This window comes from Grammomys surdaster, unplaced genomic scaffold (assembly GCF_004785775.1).
Source record: "Grammomys surdaster isolate TR1022 unplaced genomic scaffold, NIH_TR_1.0 211, whole genome shotgun sequence".
Taxonomy (NCBI): Eukaryota; Metazoa; Chordata; class Mammalia; order Rodentia; family Muridae; genus Grammomys; species Grammomys surdaster.
The window spans coordinates 4,279,245-4,306,572 of NW_021604656.1; the positions used below are offsets into that span (position 1 = coordinate 4,279,245).

At 44.9% G+C, this 27,328-nt stretch overlaps 3 protein-coding genes across 12 annotated transcripts in view; 2 read left to right on the plus strand and 1 right to left on the minus strand.

The window, feature by feature from the left end:
* Positions 1-20,334, plus strand: part of Nsd1 (nuclear receptor binding SET domain protein 1) — a 117,885-nt gene extending 97,551 nt beyond the window's left edge. For 9 of the 10 annotated variants that reach the window (XM_028772039.1, XM_028772036.1, XM_028772034.1 and 6 more), the window contains 8 exons: positions 157-362; positions 2,392-2,504; positions 3,198-3,467; positions 4,925-5,041; positions 6,468-6,609; positions 10,018-10,124; positions 12,107-12,311; positions 14,183-20,334. In XM_028772039.1, coding sequence (XP_028627872.1) covers positions 157-362; positions 2,392-2,504; positions 3,198-3,467; positions 4,925-5,041; positions 6,468-6,609; positions 10,018-10,124; positions 12,107-12,311; positions 14,183-15,789 — 2,767 coding nt within the window. In that variant the 3' untranslated portion in view covers positions 15,790-20,334. Of the gene's footprint in view, positions 1-156; positions 363-2,391; positions 2,505-3,197; positions 3,468-4,924; positions 5,042-6,467; positions 6,610-10,017; positions 10,125-12,106; positions 12,312-14,009; positions 14,048-14,182 lie in introns of all 10 variants that reach the window. The other variant, XM_028772045.1, reaches the window with a different exon arrangement.
* Positions 20,335-21,725: 1,391 nt separating this feature from the next.
* On the minus strand, positions 21,726-23,847 carry Rab24 (RAB24, member RAS oncogene family). The gene is made up of 8 exons (XM_028772046.1): positions 23,405-23,847; positions 23,256-23,324; positions 22,962-23,040; positions 22,798-22,865; positions 22,616-22,715; positions 22,369-22,419; positions 22,173-22,235; positions 21,726-22,081 (listed from the first exon to the last, which is right to left on the minus strand). Exons 1-8 carry the CDS (start codon positions 23,519-23,521, stop codon positions 22,017-22,019), a joined length of 612 nt encoding a protein of 203 aa, XP_028627879.1. The 5' UTR covers positions 23,522-23,847; the 3' UTR covers positions 21,726-22,016.
* A 49-nt stretch (positions 23,848-23,896) lies between these two features.
* On the plus strand, positions 23,897-27,274 carry Prelid1 (PRELI domain containing 1). The gene is made up of 5 exons (XM_028772060.1): positions 23,897-24,154; positions 24,730-24,955; positions 26,287-26,400; positions 26,473-26,551; positions 26,830-27,274. The coding sequence occupies exons 1-5, from the start codon at positions 24,063-24,065 to the stop codon at positions 26,970-26,972; spliced, it is 654 nt and encodes a 217-aa protein (XP_028627893.1). The 5' UTR covers positions 23,897-24,062; the 3' UTR covers positions 26,973-27,274.
* Positions 27,275-27,328: the final 54 nt, after the last annotated feature.

Sequence of the window (27,328 nt, forward strand, 5' to 3'; positions counted from 1 at the left end):
CATACATACATACATACATACATACATACATACATACATACATACATTCATACCTTCCCCACTCCTGACCCCACACACCCCGTGTCAAGTAGAATATTTTCCTAGTGTGTTTTGCATCCCTGTAGAGTTTTCTTCTCTTACTTGTACCTTTTCCAGGTGGTGGCCAGCTGAGATCTGCCATCCTCGAGCTGTTCCCTCTAACATTGATAAAATGAGGCATGATGTTGGAGAATTCCCTGTTCTCTTCTTTGGGTCCAATGACTATCTATGGACTCATCAGGCTCGAGTCTTCCCTTACATGGAAGGGGATGTGAGCAGCAAGGATAAGATGGGGAAAGGAGTTGATGGAACATATAAAAAAGGTAACTTTACCCTTACTATTCCTCAGGCAAGCAGAGACTTCTAAAGCTGAGTGTCTGCTCTGTGTTCAAGTGCATACAATGGCCCAGGATGGCTAAAGTATTGTGGTGCCTGCTTGTAATCTCAGCACTCAAGCCTGCAGCAATAGAATTGCGGGGCAAGGCTACCCTGGATTGCATCGTGAGCTCCATGCTGATTTTGCTATAAAGTGAGACTCTGTCGCAAAGGAAGAAGAAACCAGGCGTCAGATGTAGTTTAGTGATACAAGGATTGATTCCCAGTTTATGTGTCTATGCTAATACACACTTGTAATTCCAGGTGTTAGGAGCATGAAGTGGGAGGATCACAATTGGAAGCCAGCTCCTGCTGTTGTGTAGCAAGAGCCTGCCTCCTAAAATTAATTAAGGTCGGGTGTGGTAACACTCAACGTAATCCCAGCACTCTGGAGGCAGAAGCACACTCTTTGAGTTCAAGGCCAGCATGGTGTACCTATCGAGTCTTTAGAGAGACCTTGTCTCAAAAAAAGTAAATAAAATAGAATTCTTGTAGTGCTGTGTCATCAGGGTTCTGACCTGGCAGCATCATATTTGCTAGTGCTATTGCTTTTGTGGAGAAATTACTCTGTAATCCTACCATCTCAATGTTAACTCTAACAGTACCATGAGAAGGGTTTCCTTTGGTCTTTGCTATTTTGTTGACTGAGCATCTTGTCTCATCAAGTAATTGAGCTGTGTAACTCGTTTCAATTTTCTTGTGCAAGGACATGGAGCTCCTTTATGTTTCTTTTCTTTTTCTTTCTTTTTTTATTTTTGTGGATTTTTTAAAAACAAAAGTTGTAAAAGAAAATAAAATTGCAGAGAAATATAAACTGGTCTAGCATTGAAGACAATAAGGTCTACTGAGGATAAGATATGTCCCCTGGTATTAGCTTTACTGTTTAGCAGTCAGGTAACACAACTTGGAGCCTTTCTCTTAAGTTATAATGGCAAAAAGGTTCTTTGAATACTGGGTAAAGTAAAACTGTGAGGTACTTGGTGTTCCCTCATTAAAAAAATACCTTCTTCCTACAGTTGTCCTTTCAAAAGCAATGTATTTCTTGTTAAATGGATATCAAAGCTTAAGAATTTGTTTACAAGTTGAGGAGAAATGATCTTAAAGAACTGATGCTTACTAGTGAGGTGACTGTAGAGTAATACTCATTAGCTTAGAGCAGCACATTAGTTTAGCACATGTTCTGTTTAACCCATGTTCTTAGTTCCTATTTGGAACTGCTGTTTGGTGTCTCTGGGGAAACCTGAAGATTGGTACTGATAATTATAGGAGCTTGAATGTTGAGTCTTGTCATCCGGGACAGTCAGTGACTACAACACCACCATCTTCGCCGGTGCAAAACTGGCTGACATTGAAGCTACAAGAGGAAAGTGAGTTAGGAAAGGCCTGTCTGAGGCTGCTCAAGTCTCTGTCTTTCAGTGTAGCTTATGAGAGCCTGTGTCTGGAAACATGAGTGAGCTAGATGGCTCGTGTGGTTCTGAGTAATAGGAAAGCAAGGCAAGATGTGTGTTGTAATCACGAGAGATTCATTAAGGGTGGGAGGAGAGAATTTCTTTAAAGAAGAACAGCATAGAGAAAAGCGACAGAAAAGAAAAGAGAGAAAATTAGAATTGTCAGTTTATTCTAGATGAAGAACAACAAATTGAATGTTTAAGTTGAGAAAAATTAGTCTTAAGGTTTTTTGATTTTTTTTTTTTTCAAACACTGCAATCTTTTAAGGATTTTGACAGGGTGATGTGAATTTAGGTATAAAGATCTGCTTGTTGTTAGACCCCATAGTGATATTTACAGAGTGAGTATTAGGAGAGTAGACCAGGCAATCAAGAGAGTAGTCGTGGAAGAAGTTACCAGAGTGTAGTTTGCACATTCTCTATGACACCTAGGAAATTGCACTTCTGGAAGCAAAGAGGTTTCATTTTTCTCTGATAATGGTAGTCTGTATTATATATTTGTTTAACTGATTTTATTTTGGTATCTCAGCTCTTCAGGAAGCTGCAGCAAGATTTGAAGAGCTAAAAGCCCAAAAAGAACTAAGACAGCTGCAGGAAGATCGGAAGAATGACAAGAAGCCACCGCCTTACAAACACATAAAGGTAAGAGGCACGTCTTGGAGGCTGTGTGTTAGAGTATACTACACGGTACAGCTCCCTTCTTTCTTGGCTCATAATAAAAATTAAAACTGTAAACAAAGTTGCTTTAAGAGTTGAGAGCATAAAAGAAGAAAAAGTACTTGATTGGCATGGCCAACATAATTATGGTAGTCAGTCCTCTCCTTTTCAGACCTGGCAGTAAGTTCCTTACCTACTGAACTATGTCACTGAAGTCATTGATTTCCTACCCACCTCCAAAGTGGTTATTTGTATATGCTAGCTTATATAGCATTGCCCATATCAGACCCTGGGTCAAAATTCCTTTGGCCTACCAACTTTGAAATTGATTTGTTCCCTAGTACTAGAGTTTGTAGTCAAGAATTGTACAACTAAATTACAGTCTCCCACCCTTTTAAATTTGGAAATTGGGGTCTCAATTGTCTGAGCTTGCCTTTAACTTGTCATTTTCTTAGTTTTTCCATTAGCTGGGTTTAAAGGCATATACCAGCACACCTGGCTTGAAATTTACAATTCATGAATCAACTGTAGCATTATTATTACACTAACTATCTGAGTCTTGATTTCTTCAAATCGTGTAAAATGTGTTATATAACTTAAGGGAGTGGTATTTGCCTGTTAAGCATCCTGAATTATTTTCTGTTGATGTATCTTACACGGTCCGATGTGCCTCTTCAGGTGAACCGTCCTATTGGCAGGGTGCAGATCTTCACTGCAGATTTGTCAGAAATTCCCCGTTGCAACTGTAAAGCTACTGACGAGAACCCCTGTGGGATAGACTCAGAGTGCATCAACCGGATGCTCCTCTATGAGTGCCATCCTACAGTGTGTCCTGCTGGAGGACGCTGTCAGAACCAGTGCTTCAGCAAACGCCAGTATCCAGATGTTGAAATTTTTCGTACATTACAAAGGGGCTGGGGTCTCCGGACAAAAACAGATATTAAAAAGGTAAACAAAACCTTACAAGATTTTCTTTTTTAACTGCATGATAAAACTGGTTCATCTTGAGATGCTTTGAGAAATGTCATGTAGAAGACAGATGGTAAGGGGGTCAGTCTTGTGAGCACTGCAGTTTAGAGGCTTAAGAACGGACGGACAGGCCGGGCGGTGGTGGCGCACGCCTTTAATCCCAGCACTTGGGAGGCAGAGGCAGGCGGATCTCTGAGTTCGAGAGTTCGAGGCTAGCCTGGTCTACAGAGTGAGTTCCAGGACAGCCAGGACTACACACAGAGAAACCCTGTCTTGAAAAAACAAAAAAAACAAAAAAAAAAAAAAAAAAGAACGGACGGACAGTCTTGTCATCACAAGTATGTACACGGATCATACTCGCCACAGAAAAGGACAGACGAAGTCATAGAGCTGGTGCGAGATTATTTACTCTTTTGTGGGAATTCTTTAGCCAGTAGTGAAGATGAGGAAAGACTTATAGTCTTGATATTTTAGTGGAGAGAAAACACCCTGGGTTTATTAAGTGTGACATGCAGTGTTGAGCTTTCCCAGGAAAAATGTAGGAAGTCTTCAGTATGAAAGGTGGAGGGCTTCTACCACCTCCTTCCTCATTTAGTCTTTTAAGCACTAGAACTTTGAGAACCTTGTTTAGGAAGGAAATAAGACACGCCCAGGAATGTAGCTGTAGGCTTTTCCAAGGGGAGTTTGCAGGTTGCTCAAGTTTTAAACAAATAATATTGTACATCATGGTTGAAAAATAAGTCTTATTTGACAGTTTAGTAAAATCTTTTTCTAAAAAAATTTTGTTGAGGTTTCTTGGAAACACAATGACTATAGCCTAGTTTGTTTAGTTATTTACCAAGTACTTATCTTGTTTGCAGCCAAGATTAAGATGAAAGTCTTGCATTAATTGTGAAAGCCAGTACAGTTGTACTGTCCACATGCTGAAGAGTGTGTGGACTGTAGAAGGAGAGTAAGCAGGGGAGCCCCGAGAACACGGGAGAGCTGAGAAGCTGGCTTCCAGGCTTTAGTCAGGGGCAGCGCTGACTCGTTTCTTTATTGTTACTCCGCAGTCTCAGTTCTGGTGGAGCTTGTGCTTGCAGCCTGGGGCTTTCTGCTGTCGGGACTAAGGAGGTGATCTACTTCATCCAGTGATTAAGGCAGCATAAATAGCTGGGTGGTGATGGCGCACGCCTTTAACCTCAGTACTTGGGAGGCAGAGGCAGGCAGATTTCTGAGTTCAAGGCTAGCTTGGTCTACAGAGTGAGTTCCAGGACAGCCAGGGCTACACAGAGAAACCCTGTCTCGAAAAACAAAAACAAGGCAGCATAAATAATAAAATGGACATAATCTGCTTTGAGAGAATTAACCGTATTTATTACTTTTTAAAATAAAAGTTGTGCATGTAAACTCCAGTATACTTTTATCATTAAGTTATGAGCAACTTCTAATTCTAGGGTGAATTTGTGAATGAGTATGTGGGTGAGCTAATAGATGAAGAAGAATGCAGAGCCCGGATCCGATACGCACAGGAGCATGACATCACGAACTTCTATATGCTCACGCTAGATAAAGTAAGTAATGCGGGTTCTTTTTGGTTTGAATATGTATTTGTTCCAGACCTCAGTTCAACTGTTTGTCTGTATCCCTGGGAATTTTCTTCAGTTTGATTCTGGAGATTGTTTTTTTACCCATAACAAAAAGACAATAAAGCTGTTTTTAGTACTCTTTGTGAGTGATCTAATATAAGATAGGATTTTTATGCCATAAAAGTATATGAAGAGGCCACAAGAGTTAACAGTTCTTTCTCCTTTTATTTTACACACTGGAGGACTAATTTGTTAATATTAGTGTGTTATTGGGATCAGGTATAGCACTGTTTCTCAACCGTCTTTATTCTGCAACCTTTTAATATAGTTTCTCATGTTGTGTTAACCCGCAACCATAAAATAATTTTCATTACTATTTCATGACTCTAATTTTGCTACTGTTATGATGTAATTAAATATCTGTGGATTTTGATGATTTTTGAGAACCGTGCTGTAAATTGAAAAAAAATCAAGAAATCAAGTCATTATTTCAGTGTTGTTAGTTTTTTTAATGTTCTATTTTAGTGATCATTGGAGTTATATTTTGGAAGAAGTTTTCTAATGTCCCTGTTTTTATGTATGTTCTTCTTTGTGCTTGAATATTAGATTCCAGTAAAAAAAAAATGTACACAATAATCTTGAAGTTCTCCCTTCTCTATGTGAAAATTGAACCTAGTAATTTGTACCCACTAGTCAAATATTGTACAACTGAAATACTTCTTCAGCCTATTTTACTTTATTTATATTCTCTCACTTCGTTTGATTGTTTTACGCTTTGTCATTACATGTTAGTTACTCTAGGTTATTATAGAGAATTTAAATGAGAACTTTATTAAGTTACCTCAGCTGCCCTGGAAGTTGCCATTGTCCTGCCTTAGTAGTCTCAAAAACTGATAGTACCTTGTGCCCCATCATGCCTAGACTAATACCTCTCTCCTGGCAGTTACCTTGTAAATATTTCTTAAGTTGTACTCTTGAGATTATGAGTCCTTAGTGCCAGACATTCTGATGATAGTTTGGGGTAGAGAGTTAGTACAAGTATTTAAACTTGATTAGATGATATTTAATGTGCCCTTGATCTGAAAACTTTTTAATTAGATGATGGAATAAGCTGTTGCTCTCTGGAGCCATGGTTTATAAACTTGAGTGTGCATTAGAGTCCCTAGGTCAGCTTGTTGTCAGCACATTGTTAGATCTAGTTTAGTCTCCTCTTGAGTATATCTGAAACGTGGCCTTCCAAATGAAATTGGTGCTGATATTTACTGCTCCATGGGTGTTATATATAGAACCACTGGTCTGAGAAAATTTGATTTTAAAAGCATCCTCTTCAACTTATGAGAGAGAATAGTCTAATTTTTATATAGCAGAGGTCTCAGGAAACCTGACAAGTAGCTTTTCTTGAAAATTCTAGGATCGAATTATTGATGCTGGTCCTAAAGGAAACTACGCTCGGTTCATGAATCACTGCTGCCAGCCTAACTGTGAGACACAGAAGTGGTCTGTGAACGGAGATACCCGTGTTGGTCTTTTTGCTTTGAGTGACATTAAAGCAGGTAAGAATCATTTAAAGATGTTGAAGCTAAGACCTGGACTTAAAGTTCTTCATTTACCATCAAAATATCTTTGGTCATTTACTCAGAAAGAAAATCAGAAAATCTCCTAGTTCCTAAAGATACATAGACACATAAAGTCTTTCCAGGTGTTGTTGGTGTATTGGTGCACACCTTTAATCTCAGCACTCAGGAGCCAGAGGCAGGCAGATCTCTGTGAGTTCAAGGTCAGCCAGGTCTACAGAATGAGTTCCAGGACAGCCAGAGCTACACAGAGAAACCCTGTCTTGAAAAAAAGGAAAAAGAGAAAGAGACTTTGCATGTGGTACATGGACATGTTTATTTGATGTACATTGGTGTTTTGCCTGCATATATGTCTGTGTGAGGGTGTCAGATCTCCTGGAACTGGAATTACAGGCCGTTGTGAGCTGCCTTTGGGTACTAGGATTTAAACCCCAGTCCTGTGAAAGAGGAGCCAGTGCTGTTAACTACTGAGCTATCTCTCCAGCCCCAGTTTGGGTTTTTGTCTTTCTCATTGTATAAACCAGACTATCTGTGAACTCCACCTGCCTCTGCTGGAATTAAAGCATGAGCCACTGTGCCTGGCTTTGAAGGAACTTCACATAAATAGTCCTTTTGTGACTAGTTTCTTTTTCTTTTTTTTGGTTTTTCGAGACAGGGTTTCTCTGTGTAGTCCCGGCTGTCCTGGAACTCACTCTGTAGACCAGGCTGGCCTCGAACTCAGAAATCCGCCTGCCTCTGCCTCTCAAGTGCTAGGATTAAAGGCATGGCCAGCTACCTTTTCTTTTTCTTGAGAAGACATTTTTTCCCCCAATTCTGCTCTTTTGTCCTTAAGTTATTTATTTAGCTTTATTTTATATGTATTGTTGTCAGATTCCCTGGACCTAGAGTTTTAGACAGTTGTGAGCTAGGAATTGAACTCAGACTGTGGAAGAGCAGCCACTGCTCTTAACCGCTATCTCCAGCCCCCCATCTCCATATCTTAAAGGAATGATAGACTCAAGTCATGGCATTGGGAATCAACCTGAGGAGGCCTTTGTGTATGCTAAAGAAGTGTTTACCACTGAACTTCTCCCCAGCCTCCAGGTTACTTTATAAACCCACTAAGATCTGGTGGTTTTGACACTACTCGGCTCTATCATGGTCATTTTCTGTAAGAAGGCAGGAATTAGAGGTTTAACCTGAGATGCTAAATTGTGAGTGAGCTTGATATGAGTGAGCAGTAGTGTGATAGTATTCTATCCCGTTTTTATTGTATAACAACAACCGGGAAACAACGTAAGGTATATGGCAGTGGGTATTTAATTGGGCCTAATGTTTGAATAATCACTCTATGGTCACTTGTGTCATAGTTTTTAAAGGTACAGAAAGTACATGATTTTTCAAATTAAATTTTGCTAGGGGCATGATTGAAGACTAGCTTTGACAGTTTGTTGTTGTACTGTTGTTTTTAAGATTTTCTTTTAAATTTGTGCATATGTGTGTATGAGTTTGTGAATGTTCGTGCCTGCCAATGGGCACACCAGCGTTAGAACTGCTCAATAAGGTATATGGTCTGCTAGATATTGGTGCTGGGAACTGAACTCAGGTCCTCTGAAAGAGCAGTAAATACTTTTAACCACAGTCTCTCCAGCCCTGTTGTATTTTGGTTAGTCGGTTAGTGTTTTGATTTAAAACAAGATCTCACTGTATAGTTAGTGCTGGCTAGCTTGAAACTTACTATGTAGACCAGGTACCCTTGGACTTGGAGATTCTGTGATGTGTGTCCTCCAGTGTTGGGATTAAAGACGTGGACACACAATGTTTTAAATTTTTAAATAAAAAATAGAGTGTCAGTCTGTTTGTTTGTTTTGGAAAGACTTTCCTAGGGATAAACCCATGGTTTCTCACATACTAGGTCAGTGCCCTTGTCTTGAGAGTGATCTTTAAGTGTTACTTCCTGCTGTGGGTATTGTGTTGTATTCTGTCAGTTGATTTATTATTTCCCCATTTATAAAATGGGATATATGACGTCAGACACTCGGAGTTCCTCAGCTGTACTGTTGGTTTGAGGCATGCCTGGTCTACACATGACACCGTCTATGAATGTATGAAGCCACCTCAAGTTCAGGTCACCTAGTCAGATTATGTCATAACTGACATGTAACACCAATCTGTTGTCTTACTCACTTGAGTTGCAGTAAAATGCCTCTTTCCTTGAATCCTTCCAGATAAGGTACATTCCCTGGTACGCATAACCGGCAGGTGTTCTTCAGATGGCTTGTGTGGCACACTGATAGAGGCAGATGGGGCACACACATGCCACAGTGAGCATGTGCAGATCAGAAGATCAGCAGATCAGCTGGTGCCTTTAACTTGTTCTGAGAATTTCTTTGTCCGTTTTTCTGTTGCTGACACTAAGCATGCTGGCCCTCAGGCTTCCAGGGTTTTTGTTTTGTTTTGTTTTTTAAGATTTATTTATTTTACATATGTGAGTCCATTGTGGTTCTCCTCAGACACACCAGAGAGGGTCATCAGATCCCATTACAGATGGTTGTGAGCCACCATGTGGTTGCTGGGAATTGAGTTCAAGACCTATGGAAGAGCAGCCAGTGGTCTTAACCACTGAGCCATCTCTCCAGCCCTTCCCGGGATTCTCAGTCAGCTTTCATGTGGATTCTTATGATGCTGACTCAGGTCCTTGGACTTAAATGACACCTGCCGTAACCAGTGAAGCATCTCTTCAAACATGCTTTGTTTTGTTGTCTTAAGATATGGTCTCACTCTGTTGAGTGTTCGGATTACAGGTGTGTGCCAGTACCTTACCATCCAGTTGTACCTTTATTTTCTGTTAGTGAATTGTTTTATTTTGAATTTAAATAATTGAAAAACAGATGAAAAATAAAAGAAGCAGTACTTTAATAGTAAGGGCTATTTCAAATATTAAGCTGCTTAAATTTCTGTTAACTATTAATATAGAGTTACATTTTTGTTCTTTTAGAATTATTCTTGCTTGGCGGTAGTGGCGCACGCCTTTAATCCCAGCACTTGGGAGGCAGAGGCAGGTGGATTTCTGAATTCAAGGCCAGCCTGGTCTACAGAGTGAGTTCCAGGACAGTGAGGGCTACACAGAGAAACCCTGTCTCGAAAAAAACCAAAAAAAAAACTGTTTTTTTATTTTTGTCCGGGTATGATGGTGTACACTTTAATCTGAACATACTCCAGAGTCAGTAGCAGGAAGATCTCTGAGATCAGCCTCGTCTACAGAGTGAGTTTCAGGATCGCCAGGACTACATAGAGAGACCCTGTTTCAAACAAATGCCAGAAATTCAAATAAAAATATTCTGTGTCACTTATAACTAAGAAATAATATAACCACATATGTTAATATTTTTGTGGTCTCTTATGCAGGCACTGAACTTACCTTCAATTACAACCTAGAATGTCTTGGGAATGGAAAAACTGTCTGTAAATGTGGAGCCCCGAACTGCAGTGGCTTCTTGGGTGTAAGGCCAAAGGTACAACTTTCTAAACTTTTATATTAGGGGCAATGGTATGTCTTCCCTGTATCATTGGTAGGTACGGTACTAGGGATGTGTCTTCATTGTACGAGGCTATTTCTTTGAGATAATGGAATTGATTATCAACAGTGCCTCTAATAGTTTACTGAGTATCTCATGATCTAGTTGGTATTGCTGCAGTGTTTGTACAGTTTGACTCAATAGTACTCTTCTATTGGGGGGGGGGTGTTCAGGATGTAAAATAAAATAGTAGGTTACTTTTTCCTGGTCTCAGCTCACTTACTTACACCTTCCAGTCAGCTAGTTAGACCCCCAGGGATGTGCTTGTCCTTTTTTCTTTTCTTGAACATGAGTCTACCCTCCTGTTCCTGCCCCTTCTATGCTGGGATTACAGGTATTCACTCTCAGACCTGCTTGGGTTTAGAACTTGAGATCATTGTATCCCATCAGAGTAGTAGGGGTTCTCTCTCTCTCTCTCTCTCTCTCTCTCTCTCTCTCTCTCTCTCTCAATATTTATGTATGTATATGAGTACACTGTCCCTGTCTTCAGACACACCAGAAAAGGGCATCAGATCCCATACAGATGTTTGTGAGCCACCATGTGGTTGCTGGGATTTGAACTCAGGACCTCTGGAAGAGCAGCCAGTGCTCTTAACTACTGAGCCATCTCTCTAGCCCAAGTAGTAGGGGTTTATGAGTAAACCTTATTGCTGGCTAGACAAACGCCTTATGGAAAGTTATAGACATTAATCTAATTGACCTAAAGATGTCTTGTTGAAAACAAAAAGTATGACAAAATCTTCTGTTTCCCTAATGAAATGTTTAATGAAGGTTTCTTTGAATAAACTAATAACCATACATGTACACACAGAAATCTCTAGTTATATAAACACCAGAAAAAGGTTACACAACAGGTGGCCTTTAATAATAGTCTTTGTATTAATGAAAAGAAGTGTTTTTCTATTGTTTCATTCAAATTTAAAGACTGTTATACAAAAATGTTAAGTAAATGGATGTGGAACCATATTTATGTAATCCTAGCACTGGAGAGTTTGAGACGGGATCAATTGCAATTTCAAGGCCAGTCTGGGTTGTATATAAGACCTTGTCTAACAAAAATAGCAAAATAATAGAAGCTAGCAGTATGTCTCAGTATGTGAGGGTACTTGCTACCAAGCATGATGGAACAGTCTTTCAAGTTATCCTTTGACCTTCACACCCATACACATACACCATGGTACACTTGTGCCCATACACACACCATGGTACACTTATGCCCATACACAGACACATGCACACAGTTAGTAGATGGCGTTTTTTTAAAAAAGGAAAAACCTAGGCATGGTCATGCATACCTTTAATCCTAGCACTTGTGAGTGAGAGACAGGAGGATCTCTATGAGTTATAGCAAATACCTGGGTAGCCAGGACTACCTAAAAGAGACCCTGTCTCTAAAACAAAAGGAAATTTTTTTGATCAAAGAAACCCTAAAATAAACAGTGAAGGGGCAATGTCACAAAGACAGAACCAGATGAAAGCCTTCTCAAAGGCGGAAGCTGTCAGTTTGAACAACACAAGGAAGTTAATATAAGTTTTTATTCTGTTACATGTATATGTGTTTTTTGCTTTCATGTGTGCAACACTTGCATGCCCGCCACAACAGAGGCTAAGGATCTCCTGTAATTGGAGTTACAGACAATTGTGAGCTGCTCTATGGGTGCTCCAAATCCCAGCTGGGCCCTCGGAAAGAGCAGCAGGTGCTTTTAAACTGCCAAATCATCTCTTCAGCCCCAGTACTGCTAACATGAATGGGCATCTGATATGTTATTGTGTTTTCCTGCCTCTTCTCTTTATCTTTATAGCCATCTCTCCAGTGTTGTCTCATTCCAGTGGGAAGACTGAGGGTGATAGGATGGTTAATCTAATTAAGGTTACATACCTGAGCTCAGGGTGTTGACTAATCAATATCTGACCTCCAGAATCAACCCATTGTCACAGAAGAAAAGTCAAGGAAATTCAAGAGGAAGCCACACGGGAAGCGCAGGAGCCAGGGTGAAGTCACCAAGGAGAGAGAGGACGAGTGCTTCAGCTGTGGGGATGCTGGTCAGCTCGTCTCCTGCAAGAAGCCAGGCTGCCCGAAAGTTTACCATGCAGACTGTCTCAATCTGACCAAGCGACCTGCAGGTTGGTGCCAAAGTTCATTCAGAGCACTCCTTCTCTGTCAGAATTTTCAGAATCTGATGCCACTTGCTTCACTCTGAAAGCAAATGCTATTTGTTAGCACATGCCCACAGTTGAAAAGTCTGGTCCATATTCTTATTTGGCAGTAAGTGAAAACAAAGGCCTAAAATCCTAGATTATATAGGGAAGGAAACAGAGACTTTTTTATTTCCATTTACATTATTTTACTTTTCCAACAACCCATAAAGATTTGTTTTCTGTTGTTAAGCATGTCCGTCTCTGGGGAAGTTCACGTGACGCTTTGTGAGATGACTTGTTGAAGATAGTTTAAAGAGCCACACTGAGAGAGAGACAGAGTGAGGCATCTTAGAGACTTCCAATGTTCAAGTCAATGAAAGATGAGTTGACAGCCTCTATCAGTTTCTCTCAACCCTGCAAGGGTCTCCTCCCTTCAGTGCAGACTTTTCCTCTGTGAATGAAGTAGCTGTGTCCGTTTAACACAGGACAAAGCTGCTCAGACAGATGAGGTACCCAGGAGTTTGTGTTGGGAGAAGTTGATGTCCTTTGGGTGGTGACTTGGGTCTTAGGATTTTTGGCTATTTGGATGTGCCAGCTGTTGTAAAAGACCAACAACAGATGTGTGTGTGGCTCTGTTAGAGGGAGCTAATTAATCATTATACTAATGCCTGGGCCTAAAATATACTGCAAGCTTTAGAGTATAATTCAGGGGAGTGTGTTTATGAGTTTGTTTTTTTTCCGTTTGTAGAATCCCATGTGGTGATATAACAGAAAGCCAAGTAAAACATGGGCAAGGCCATTGCATTGAAATGTCAGAACCAGGAAGTAGAGTTAGGGGTTTCCTGAGAGTGTCTCCTGGCACAGGATGTGACTGGCATGGTTCTGATGGGCTCCCATCAGTGAAGTCTAGCCTATTCGTTTGGAGATGGGAACACTTACATGCTTACATTCATGGGGACTAGATGCAAGGTTGGGTTAGTTCTAGGTTTTTCCTCTCCTTCTACATAGACAATGCAGATAAAGTTCTGTACTGGTTTCAAGACTAAAAATTCAGCAAAGGTGAGTCGGCTTCCCTTATTATTTTTGCATCTGTATATATTTATTCTATTTCTGTTTAAAACAACGTAAGCAAGAATGTTAAAAGGCTGCAGTGTTCCTCGTTGAGTTAAATATTTATAAGCTGTCTAGAGCTGAGTATGGTAATACACTCAGACCTGTAGGTGCAGACAACCCTGGGCTACATAGCGAGACCCAGTCTCAAATAACACAAAGACAAACTAAATTTAAAACGCTCTTCTAAGGGGCTGGAGAGATGGCTCAGTGGTTAAGAGCACTGACGGTTCTTCCAGAGGTTCTGAGTTCAATTTCCAACAACCACACGGTGGCTCACAACCATCTGTAATGGGATCCGATGCCCTCTTCTGGTGTGTCTGAAGATAGTGACAGTGTACTCATATAAATGAAATAATTTTTCTTAAAAGCTCTTCTAGGACAAACAGAATTTGCAATCAAATGTAGAAATGTTGATTATTGTTTCATCTTAAGAGGAACTTTGGGGTTTATTTGGTTGGTTTTCTACTGTACAGCCCTTCTTGCTAGAAATAGTCTCTTGCTTGTATTTAGTTGATACTTAGTTACTCAACCTTGATTCTTTGCTGTTATTTTATATATTGTTTTGTGCAGAAGAGGAAGCTGAAATTCTGGGGAAGGAGTAACGGCAGGTGAGTGGCACCAACTCTGAGGAAGGTGGCAGTGTGAAGGAGGCTGCGCGGCCACTGCTGCGCACCAGTCTCAGAGCCGTGGCTCGTCTTACATGCGTCTATTTTCCCTGAGCTCTTCTTCACTCTCGTTTTCAGGGAAGTGGGAGTGTCCTTGGCACCAGTGTGACGTCTGTGGGAAGGAAGCAGCCTCCTTCTGTGAGATGTGCCCCAGCTCCTTTTGCAAGCAACATCGGGAAGGGATGCTTTTCATTTCCAAACTGGATGGGCGTCTGTCTTGTACTGAACATGACCCCTGTGGGCCCAACCCTCTGGAACCAGGGGAGATCCGTGAGTATGTGCCTCCCACAGCCACGCTGCCTCCAAGCCCCAGCACTCAGCAGACAGAACCGTCATCAGAGATGTCAACTCAGGGGCCCAAGAAGTCAGATCAACCACCTACTGATGCCACCCAGATGCTGCCACTCTCCAAAAAAGCCCCAACAGGGACTTGTCAGAGAACACTGCTCCCTGAAAGGCCACCTGAGAGAACTGACTCTAGTTCCCACCTTTTAGATAGGATCAGAGACCTTGCTGGGTCAGGGACCAAATCCCAGTCCTTGGTATCCAGCCAGAGACTACAGGATAGGCCACCTGCTAAAGAAGGACCAAGACCTCAGCCACCTGATAGAGCCTCTCCAGTGACCAGGCCAAGCTCCTCACCTTCAATCAGCTCCCTGCCACTGGAAAGACCTCTGAGAATGACTGACTCAAGGCTGGATAAATCCATAGGTGCTGCCAGCCCAAAGTCCCAGGCAGTGGAGAAAACTCCAGCCCCCACTGGCCTGAGACTTTCATCACCAGACAGGCTGCTAACCACCAACAGTCCCAAACCCCAGATTTCTGACAGGCCCCCAGACAAGTCCCATGCCTCTTTGACCCAGAGACTTCCACCTCCTGAGAAAGTGCTATCAGCTGTGGTTCAGTCTCTGGTGGCTAAAGAGAAAGCACTAAGGCCTGTTGACCAGAACACACAGTCAAAGCACAGAGCTGCTGTGGTGATGGATCTCATAGACCTAACGCCTCGCCAGAAGGAGAGGGCTGCTTCTCCTCAGGAAGTCACACCACATGCTGATGAGAAGACACCAATCCTGGAGTCAAGCTCATGGCCGTCTAGCAAAGGTCTGGGGCATATACCACGAGCTGTGGAGAAAAGCATGTCAGATTCCCTCCAGACAGCTGGAAAATCAGCAGCTCCTTCAGAACATCCTTGGCAATCTGTTAAATCGCTCACCCATGCAAGATTTCTTTCTCCGCCTTCTACCAAGTCTTTTTTATATGAATCAGCAACTCAAGCCTCAGGAAGAACTCCTGTGGGAGCTGAGCAGACCCCAGGACCTCCCAGCCCAGCACCAGGCCTGGTTAAACAGGTGAAGCAGCTATCTAGAGGACTCACTGCCAAGAGTGGACAGTCCTTCAGGTCTCTTGGGAAGATCTCAGCTTCCCTCCCCAATGAAGAAAAGAAATTGACAACTACAGAACAAAGTCCCTGGGGCCTGGGAAAAGCCTCACCAGGGGCAGGGCTTTGGCCAATAGTAGCTGGACAAACACTAGCCCAGGCTTGCTGGTCTACTGGGGGCACACAAACTTTGGCACAAACTTGCTGGTCTCTTGGAAGAGGGCAAGACCCCAAACCAGAAAATGCAATTCAAGCTCTTAACCAGGCTCCTTCTAGTCGCAAATGTGCAGAGTCAGAACAGAAATAATACAGTCACAGAGCCAGACAAGCTGTCCCCAGGGTACCATTTGGGGAGGGAAATCTTCGTTTCTTTTTCCTTCTTGAAAAACAAACATATTCCCAACACTTCCACTGGTCTTCTTTCCTTATATCTCAGCACTCAGAACTCTTACGACGTTAGCCCGTGGGGACTTGTGTTTTGTGAACCGTGTATGGGAAGTTGTCGGGCCCCAGTCAAAGAGACAGACAGCTTTGAGTCTCTTTGCCCTAACTTTTGCATATGGTCAACTTAAAATAAAAAGTCCACTCTGGAATCAAGCATGGAATTCAGTTCCACTGGTCAAATTGGAAAGTGTAGGGCTCTCAAGGCTATCCCAGCCGGACCGTTGTCCTATTGAGAACCTGGGAAACCTGGTGTTCATTCACATCATTGGCAGGTTCCTAAGTATTGATATGTGCAAAGGCAGAGGGTTAGTCATTTTTTTTGTGAGACAGAATTACATAAAGCCTGATACCAGTGAGCCTAACTTGACTGCTTGGGTCCCCAGGTAGATTTCAAGGACCTTTGATCAGGGAACAACAGAAAATACTTGTAGGCCATGGGTTTTCAGTTCTGTTTTCAAGTGGTTTTTTGTTTTGTTTTCTTTTCTTTTGGGGTTTTTTGTTTTGTTTTTTTGTTTGGGGGGGTGGTTGTTTTTTTTGTTTTGTTTTGTTTTTTTTGTGGCCCAGAGTGTGGTTATATAGAACATATATCTCCTGGTTGGAACATGCATGCATGTATGTGCATGTGTGTGCCTGCAAAGCTCTTCTGTAAATGGAAGGGTGCTATATCAAGGCCAAGGTGAGCTGTTGGCTGGGGTAGCTGCTATAGTCTCTGTTGTAGTCTGAAGATTTATCCTTGGAGGAGCATCTGGTTAGAGGAAGATGTTCTCTGAGAATGTAGTGTCCCAGAAGTGGACAGGGACAGTTGGCAAGCTTACCTTTCTTTTCTACCAATAATCCTTTTACAAAAACCCCCATCCTCATTTTCTCAAACACTCAGGTGCTTTCAGATTTCAGTCTCGGGCAGTGGACATAGAGAATTTCTGGCAGGCTCCGAGCAAGACACACCACCTTCAACAAGAGTGTCATATTCCAAGGAAATTCTTTCCTGGTCTTGTGCCCTCCTACCTGAAAGGAGGAGAGAACTCCTACCTGAAGGGAGAGGAACCTCTCCACTTCCTTCCAAATGGCTGTGTTCTCTATTACAGAGAGCCCGTGCCTGGTAACTTAGCTCAGTGGCAAGCCAAAACCCTTCCCCAGGACTGGAGAGACATGGTGTTTGGAGCAATGTCCAATCTAAGCAATGACTCCTCGTAACTGCTGATTATCTGTTACTGCTGCCCTGAGCTGGGGCCCAAGGGCTGGGAATCTGTTGGTGCTACCTTGCCCTACCATTTCCCCAGCTCACAGACTGCCAACAGGAACTGCTGTTTGGCTAGTTGTACCACACCCGCCTGCCCTTTGTTCTCAGATCATGTGTTTGTTTGCCTGTCAGCTTTGCCAACTTAGCATCCTTAGCAAACAGACAGCATATCCTGGCCTTTCTGGCTCAGTTACAGCTTTTACAACAGGAGTATTTCCCCGTTTCCTCATCCCTAAGTTCCTGTTGGTCAGCTTCCATGTCTTCTCGAGAGGAAAGGACAGTGGGTATAGAAGCATTGGCGCTTTATGTAAAGATTAAAAGTAGGATCTGCTTTTATTTCCCAAAGTCTGTCTCTGGAATTGAGACCCTTGAACTCAGGCAGAGGGATGAGGCTGGGGCAGGGCTGTCCCGAGTTTGGGGGCCTAATCCCTGCACTTCCCTGAAACCTCAGAATCTCCTCTCTGAATACACCTGCCTAGTTCTTCCCCCTTTCATCCTCTCTTCCCACATTGTCAGAGTGAAAAGCTCTTTGTTGAAAAGGAAGAGAAAAAGCATCTTATTTTCTTTTTAAAAAATTTTAAACCATGAAGAAAATATTTTTAAAGAAATTCACCCAGGACATTAAAGTTCACTATATTACATATTTATCATGTGTGAGAATATAAGTATATAACTGCAGCTAGTAGGCCCGTTCCTTCCTTCCCTCATTTCTTAGGTTGTGTGAGTAGGTTTGCTTTGTGCCAGTCCTGTGCCCTTTGCTCTCCTGTCATCTGTAGTTGTGATCAGAAAAAGATATCTGCACTGCACTGTCAGAGTCTCCTTTCACTATGTTGTGTGTTTGATTACCGTAGCTCTGTTTCATGAAATAAACTGTGAAGTGGGGGGTGGGGGGTACAGGCTATGTAAAAATTTTAAGTGAAGAAGTTTGGCCTTGACCTAGCTTTTCTACAATAGGTTGAGTAGGTAATTGGCTTTGACAGCTGTCTAGAGGTGTCTCACAGGACAGGAAGGAGTGAGGTGGGGGCACAATTGGTCACTTGTCTTTTGTTTTGATATTTCCATTCACCACCATTTGTTGGAACCTTCCTTCCAGTCCTGCTGGGAAAACTTCTGAGCTGTGTACTTGTTGTGGAGTGGAGGGATTGGAGGAGGCAGGTGAAGAACAGTCCTTGTGCTAGAGCCAGTGAGAGACACAGTGGAGCCCCACTCACAGCATCGTGCGGATAGTGCTAGGGCTGGGCATTGGTCACTGTACTCTAGAACACAGTGCTTGGGTGGAGAGCCTTGCAGTCCTTCTGGACTGCTCTTGAAGCCTGTAATAACCCTTTCTTCAAGGGTGTGAATTGGCAGCAGAGAAATGGGTGGTATTTTGGCATTGGCATTTGGCTGAGTGCTTAAATTTTGGATGACCAGAGAGTCTGCCCATGAGACAGCTCCCAGGAAGTGGTTTCCAGGGACAAGCCCAAGGCAGGGATGTTGATAGGTGGTAACTAATACTTCTTTTGGTTAGTTGTAGGGACTATAAGGGAATTGTTGCAATTTACATTCAAAACTTAATTTTTCTTCCTGCTGGATCCAACCCATTTTAATAGATGAGACCCTTCATTCACCACCACCATCCCCCAAAGTATTTTTAGATGCCTGTTTCCTTAAAAATACTGAATTGGAGATTATTTAAGTCACTATGTCAGGCTTTTAAAAAACAAAACAAACAGTTCTGGTACTTATCCTCTACCCTACACTACAGTCTGGGCTTGAAGTACAGAAGTGAGCTTTTGTGGCCCTGCACTGTGAGTTCACTAACGCTGGACTTATAGGTCATGTACCAGTGTTGTTCCAGAACTGACAAGAAGGATGTCTAGGTTGTCCATCCAGGGCAATCAGGAGAGCATTCAATTCAATGTGCAGGCACACACACACACACTCCAAGTCGAGATATTGTCATCCTCTTGGGGTTTGTCATTGGATGAGAAGAGGCCTAATGTTCTCACCTCCTCAATCACAGGACAAGAGTGCAGCAGGAATTTACTGCTGTTAAAATTGAGCAATTCATGTTAATTATCCCAAGTTATTAGACCTAGGTAGCTACTGCAGGAACTTTGATTGGCTGTTACCAGCTCACTCACAGTTGAACTTCCGAGGTCAGTACAGAAGTTGCTATAGTGTAAATTGAAATAAAAATAATTGCTTTGTACACAAAACAATGTAATGATGGTGCTAATCTCGTGGTATAAATAAGCACTGCCAAGGGTTGAGGGAGCGGTGATGTGAGAAACCCCGGTTCCTGTTGGGAAGATAATTTATAGGTTCCTTTCAGCTCTGAGAGGAGGGAAGCAGGCAGAGTCGGGAATGCCTGCCAACCTAACCCTGGAGTGCTTCAGTACAGCCCAGAGGAGGAAGAGAGCCCATGTCAAGATGATGGCCACTGAGTTTCTTAGGGCTAGTATCACCTTGACCGTAGCCTTTGTCTGTCCTGCCCAGGAAAGGTCAGTAAAGAACTGTGGATGTGGGGTTGCCATTACCTTCTGCTTCTCTACCTCTTCCCCTCTCATGGCAGCATCTCAGTTGCTTACGAAGAGTAAGGGCAGTGTTGCTTAAGGACGTCGGAAGAGCTTACTTTAATTAGACAACTGCAACCTCAAAAGAGAGGTTTCCTGACCAGTATGAGCAAAACACATTAAACTCTTGTGGTTCTTCCCCTATAGTGGCCTTCCTCTGACTTTAACAACGTCAGTCTATGAGAGGTCCCAGGAGTTGTTCCTGGGAGCTTAGTGCATGCAGCTTGGCAGAGGCAGACAGGGAGCAGAGCAGAAACTGAAGCGTTGGTGTTTCTAGGGTGGGCAGAGCAGGTGGTCTCCAGGTTATAGTGGTGCCGCCTTGTGTGTATGTGAGTGTGGAAGCTGGGTGAGTACAGCATCTAGGAGCTCGTGGAAAAAGCGGCTTTCTAGGTCTTGGCTAAGAAAACCGACTAGAAAGCTATATTTTTTAAATGGGGAAAAGGGTTCAACGAAGGTCCATCACTGTGTTCTCTCACCCCAACCATTGTCAGCTGGAAGTGAACCTAGTGAAAAAGGGGAACCCTGTGCTAGGAGTCCCTATAAACATGTACTGTAATTCTTTGTATATAGAAAAAATTACTGTAAAGTAAAGTTTAACTTTACTCTTATGGCCCTTGCCGTGTTTTTATTGTCTCTGCGGAAACATAGCTTAACAAGAGAGAGGGCTGACTGGTTAGGGTAAGAGCAGGAGCCAACCTGAGCCTGCGACTGACAAGGGCTTCCTCCCAGGTGACTGGTGTTAGTTTCAGTGGCTTCACAGGACTCCTTTACCACTCAGGGTATTTTGAGGAATTATTTTAGAGAAATGAAACCAACACTTTGGGTTTTGTTTTTGAAACAAAGTTTCACTGTGCAGTTCAGGCCAACCTCAAACTAGTCATCCTCCTGCTGCAGCTTCCCAGTTGCTTGGATGGCAGCAATGGGACCAGGTTGGTGATTCTGAAATGTTCAAAGGCGAGTTTGAAGACTGGGGCTTAAGAGGGAAAGCAGAGGCAAAGGGGGAACATACCCCTAGTTGAGCCCAACCCTCACACCAATAACTGGAAAGGGCCGTAATACACTTCCTTTTGCTTAAACAGGAAGTATTAGCCCTTTTTTACATAAGCACCTAGCTTTTCAGTGTTTCTGATATTGAACAAGTTAACAATGGCCTTATCTCTCTTGTTCTGCTTTTATTAGTTTTTTAGGGGTGGGCTACTACTATGTAGCTCTGGTGGCCTGGAACTCAGAAGCCTACCTGCGTCTGCCTCCAGGGTGCTAGAGTTAAAAGCACAGGCCACCATTTCATCTTCAAGTCCTTTTTTCTGTTTGTTTTATTTTTCACAGTAGTTTTCATTGTGTAGCCCTGGCTATCCTGGAACTCACTCTGTAGACCAGGCTGTAGATCTGCTGCTTCTGCCTCCTGAGTGCTGAGAGTAAAGGTGTCCTAGCTTCAAGTCGTATCTCTAAGTTAACAACTAAATGGGATGCATAAGACCTTTTTGAGTTAAAGAAGAGTTGCCTCTCGTTACATACACTGCAGAGTTTCTCTGGGAAGCTTAGGACTGAGTCACAGCCCTGAGCACAGGCCCAGACAGGACACAACAGGTAGAGCTGGCCAAGCCAACATGTCTTGAGGTTGGTGTACCTGACGGAGCCTTTCATCTCTGGGCACAACTGAGGTGCTTTCCTTCATCTTCTCCTGAGCTTTGTACTTCTCCATTCCAGCTTCAGCCTGTCTTCACCCCCACAAAGGGAAAAGTAGCTGCAGTATTCAGTGGTGCAGTTTTTGCCTAGTATGTTAGAAGCCCTGGGCTTTGCTCTACGTTCACAGATATCCACAATACGTTCACAGATATCCACAGTGCGGATAAAAAGGTCCTAAGAAACAGAGCCCATTGTTTCTCCATGGTTTCAGTGATAACCTTAGGAAACTGTTACTTGGTTTCCAGATGGGAAGTCTTCATAAAAGAAGTGAGGCCCACACTGGCCCCAGGAACAACTAGGTGTTTTGACACCCAGTGCACACAGCAGGAAAATGCATCAATTTTATTTACAGTTCAGAAGCTACTTAAATAGTCTGGACAGAAGTTCTGGCCAGGACAGAAGCCTGGGATTCAAATCAGCCCTTATCCCTCCTCATGCCCACAGTCAGCCCAATACTGCCTCCGTTCCATGGGCCAGCACAGGCAGGTGCCACCTCTGCTGCGATAGGCACCTGGAGTAGCTCAGACGCTTGACCAGCCCAGACAAGAGTTGGGTCCAGCCCCTCTGGGAATTCATCTAATTTGACTGGGCCAGATGAGTCGTCACTCAGTGATGACAACAGCTGTAGAAGTAAGGGTTTGCCTTCTGGCTCAAATCCACACCTTTGTCCTCTGTCAAAGAGAGAGGCGGCTGCTCAGCGCTATTATGTTGGGGGGTCAAATAGGTCACCAAGAGGGCTGGGGACCATGAGGAAGTACACACCTGTCATCACCTGGAAAGCAGCCACACTGACGTAATCCTCTGCCACTTTCTGGAAGAGCTCGTCTGGCAAGCAAAGAATCAGTGAGGGTCTGAGGCCAGCAGCCCTGGGTATCCCAGTGGTCCAGCCCTCTGAACCTTTCTGCTCTACTGTACTGTCCTGCCTGTTTCTGCTGAGAGGACCCAAGACAGCACTCACCCACACTCTGTCCTGTCTTGCTGGATGTTTCAAAGAGCTGGGCTTTGATATCTGCAAAGAGAAGTGACTAAGTCTTCATACCTGGGGAGCACACCTAAATGTAGCTAACAGTTCAGTCTCCTCAACCCCACAGGTTCAAGAAGGCCAGAAAGCAAGCAACCAAGGGTGTCACTCCCATCTTTGAAATCTACTCAAGCAGACAGTACCCGCCCCCAACCCCCATCCTCAGAGACTTAAAAACAGCTACTATCAGCATAATCCTGAACATCATGGAAGTCTACACGACGGCGCCGCCTGTCCTCCTCCAGCAGGTCACTCTTAGTGCCACACAGGTAGATTTGACAGCCCTGTAGCAGAAGACAAGGCTCAGATTATCTCCACAGACCAATACAGTCTCTGTCCATAATCTTGTGAGGTCTGGTCACCTACCTCTTCTAAACTGCGCAGCTCCTTAACCCAGAACTTGGCTCTCTCAAAGCTGCTGCTGTCTGTGAGGTCTTGGTAGGGGCGAGACAGGAGACACAGTAAGGATCCCTCTGATGCTGGCCTGTAACCCAACCCTTACTTGAACAGGCCAGAGTCCAACCCCTTACCATAACAGACAATTGCAGCTTTAGCACCCCGGTAATAGATTCTGCTCATGGCTTCGTAGCGCTCGGAACCTGCTGTGTCCTGAGAGGTGAAAGGAGTTAACTGAGCTCCTTCACAAGACTACAAACTAGGCCCACATCTTCCACACACACACACACACACGCTCTTTTTTTAAATGAGTAAATGGGTGAGGAAGGGAAAACGATCTCTATGAGGCTCCGGTTGGCTGGTTTAAGAGGCAAGACATTAAATTTCGGGGAGAGGTTTGCCCAAGACTCTGTTCTCAAGGGACTTACCCAAATACCCAGAGTCACCGTCCGATCTCCAACGCACATCACCTTGGCCACGAAAGCAGCCCCGATGGTCTACAACCAGGGAAAAGATAAGAGTCGAATGCCGGCCGGCGCCCCTTCCTCCCATGCCTGTTCCGTAGGGGTACACTCACGTTCTGATAGGGCCCCACCAAGAAGCGGTCGTGCACGTATCGTTCCACCAGGCTCGTTTTGCCCACGTATTCCTTGCCCAGCATAACCACCTTGACGTCCACGCGCTGCCCGCTCATGCTCCCGGGGCCGCCTCACCCACTGCAGGGTCCGCGCGGCCCAGGCAGAGCCCAAGCCTCAGATCCCAACCCCAAGGGCCTCGCACCTCGCAGGCTCCTGGTGCCTCGGCCCGGGGCGCTCCGTCCCTTGCAGAGCCGCGGCGCGGGGACGCGGACAGCGCCCTCCACCGCGCCGCAGGGCCCTGCGCTGCTCACCCGCGCGACTGCCGCTGCGACAGAAGCTCCGCTGCGCCGGGGTTACCGACTGAACCTGGGGTCCCTGTAGGTAACTCCAAACAGCACCTCTGGGACTGGACGACAAGAGGCGGGACGCCCGGTCACGTGACGCGGGCGCCGGAAGTGGCCGATCCTGTGCGTCCGGCGCCGGAAGCGTCGCGCAGACCTATAGCCCCTCATGGCGGCGGTAGGGACTTGGGCGCGGCGCCGCGGTGATTGAGCTGCGAGCCTGGCGGGCGTGCGCCTAGCCACGTGCCCCCCCACCCCACCCCCGGGCTCTTCACCCTGATGCTGCACGGGTGCTGAGCCCGCCCGGGTCGGGACGATGGTGAAGTATTTCCTGGGCCAGAGCGTGCTCCGAAGTTCCTGGGACCAAGTGTTCGCTGCCTTCTGGCAACGGTACCCGAATCCCTATAGGTAAGTGGCGATGAGTAGAGCGAGTCGCCTTCTTCTCCCCCTTTGGAGATCGGACTATAGGTTGTCTTTCAGTAGTGGAGCCGTGAAGGACGGGACAGAGAATCCGATGCGGGCTATCTCCGAAACTGTGGTCACAGTTACGGCGCAAAGACCTTATAGGATTAAGGTCAGGCCAAGCCTGCAAGGTCCTCGAAGACTGTCTAGGTTGTAATTTCTATTAGGCTCTAGATTTCTATTTTGAAGTCCAGAGGTGGTGAGACGGGAAGAGGCGGCAGCACGGTAGTTGAGCGGTATTTCGGGGCCTGAAATCCTGAGGATGGCTTGCTTACCTGCTGGTGGCGCGCTCTAGTGGTATAATTCTTGAGATTTTGCTCGATTTGGAATTCCACAGAATCCGTGTCAGGGTGGAGGAGGGAGTTGGAATTTGCCCGGGGATAAGTTCAGTGTACTCTAATTCTGAACCCGGGTACAGATCACTCTGCAAGATTGCAGGCAGCCATGACCTGGAGGCTCTAAATAGGAAGCTGTAGACATTTTGTCAGCAGCAGACTCCTGAGAATCTTTAACACTTTCAGCAAACATGTCTTAACCGAAGACATAGTGCACCGGGAGGTGACTCCTGACCAGAAGCTTCTGTCCCGAAGACTCCTGACCAAGACCAACAGGATGCCGCGTTGGGCAGAGCGACTGTTTCCTGCCAACGTTGCTCACTCGGTGTACATCCTGGAGGACTCGATTGTGGACCCACAGAATCAGACCATGACCACCTTCACCTGGAACATCAACCACGCCCGGCTGATGGTGAGACCTTGTTTGGTTCCTCAGAATAGTTGCCCTTCAGATTTCAGGCAAGAGAGTTGTTGGAACTTGTGTGGCCAGAGGCAGGCCTAAAATACTGATAAGCTGCCTCTGTAGAGGTCTGCCCTTAGATTGTCTACCCTTTTCAGTTGGTCAGATTCTCTGGGACTGTCCCTTAGCTCTCAGATCGTGGGGAAAGACACCCTTTTTCTTTTCTTTTTTTGCTTGTTTTGTTTTTTGTTTTGTATTGTTTTTCGAGACAGGGTTTCTCTGTGTAACCCTGGCTGTCCTGGAACTCACTCGGTAGACCAGGCTGGCCTTGAACTCAGAAAACCGCCTGCCTCTTCCTCCCAAGTGCTGGGACTAAAGGTGTGCGCCACCACTGCCCGGTGACACCCTTTTACAAATGTTGTGTACAGAGCAGTCGGTTGGTGACATTCATTCATACATACATACAGGGGTGGACTTTCAGGAATTATGCTGGATGAGAAATGGGGACAAAGAGAAAGGCATTTTGCAGTTGCATCGAGGCAGAGATGCCTAGGAATTGCCTCGGTTTCTGCATGAGATTTGAGGGAATGCATTATATGGACCTTGGGTCCTTTAGAAGGCTTGAAATCCATGTTTGGGAATGTTCACACTGTATCATTTTCCTGTGTGAATAACCTGCAGACTTTTAGATGATTCTTTCTCAGCTTCAGTAAACCTCAGTGATACGGAACTTGTGCTTTTCAAAAAAGAAAAGCTTTACAAAGATGTACCCTCTTGGTCAGTGAGTAAGGCACCTTTTCCTGCCCAGCAGTGTCTGAAGTCACCTCAGCTGAGAGCTCTGCTTGGTAGATAACACAGTGATGTGTTTGTGACTACTGTCTACACGCTCTTTAGGAGGCTGCTGCACCATTTGATAATGAAAGCTGTCATTTATTATTGGAGAGTGTGTGTGTCTGTGTGTGTGTGTGTGTGTGTGTGCGCGTGTGCGTGACACACACTATCAGGAAGCTCAAAGAGGAGAGGGCAGAAGGCAGAGAAGCACTGCTCACATCTGTTTCCAGAGGCCCCAAGCAAAGCTCAGGACCAGGTTGGAATAGCGGTTGATCCCAAGAAACTGTTCTACTTCGAAGGGTCAACAGAGAGGTTACAAACGCCTCTCTCTGGGCCTGGGATACGTCGAAGTTTGTCATCGCTTGTGAAGGAGGCAGGGACTCACCTAGTGTTGAGTGCAGGAATGTGGTGCTAGCATGGGCAGCACTGTAGAGACAGGGTCTGAACCTGCGAGTGCGAGTGGGCAGAGCACAGGGTGCTCCCTCAAGGTGCTCAACTGACTTCCCTCGAAGGTGGTGGAGGAACGATGTGTTTACTGCGTGAACTCTGACAACAGCGGCTGGACCGAGATCCGTCGGGAAGCCTGGGTCTCCTCTAGCTTATTTGGCGTCTCCAGAGCTGTCCAGGTAAGAGACTGCGGGGCGGGGCTGGGCTCTGGGTCATTGAGCAGCTCTCCATCCTTCTTTCTCTCCCGCCAGGAATTTGGTCTTGCCCGGTTCAAAAGCAATGTGACCAAGACAATGAAGGGCTTTGAATACATCCTTGCCAAGCTTCAAGGTGAGAGCCCAGGACACTGTCTCAGGAGTTGGGGAAACCCTCACTACCAGTAACTGGAGTAGTCCTACCTCGGCTTGACCAATGAGGCACTGGGCCAGTCACTGCCCTGATCTGAGCCTGAGACGCCTTTGGGTGCCTGGAAAGAAGGGCGGGTCAGGAAACAGGGCACCGACTCTATTCCTAAGAAGCTGAGCCCTCCAGTAGTGCCTGCTGCAGTTGAACAGGAATCGGGGGTCTTCTAGGCATCGTCTGAAGCCAGCCCTTCTCATTTGCCACAGGTGAGGCCCCTTCCAAAACACTTGTTGAGACAGCCAAAGAAGCCAAAGAGAAAGCAAAGGAGACGGCACTGGCAGCTACAGAGAAGGCCAAGGACCTGGCCAGCAAGGCGGCCACCAAGCAGCAGCAGCAGCAGCTCGTGTAGCCTCTGTCCTCTCCCTTCTCTCCCGTGTACTTGATTTATTAAAGATGAACCTGCAGCCCTCTCTGCTGTCTGGGGTGGTGGGTCAGGGCACTGTCCTGGTCAGCATCTGCACTACACCCAGCTCTGTCTACTGGACAGAGGGGTGCCCTGACTTGCCTGAGGTCATGGCAGTCCTCAGGTGATAGACTGTACGCTCCACGAGGGCAGGGCTCCTTGTTTTATTCTCTGCTGTCTCCCAAGTACCCTGAACAATATTTAGCACATAACAGGCACTCAATAAACACATGATTTGATTAGCCCCAGTTCTGGAGTCAGCTAGCTTTGGTTTGAATCAGGAGCTCAGGTGAGTCACGTCA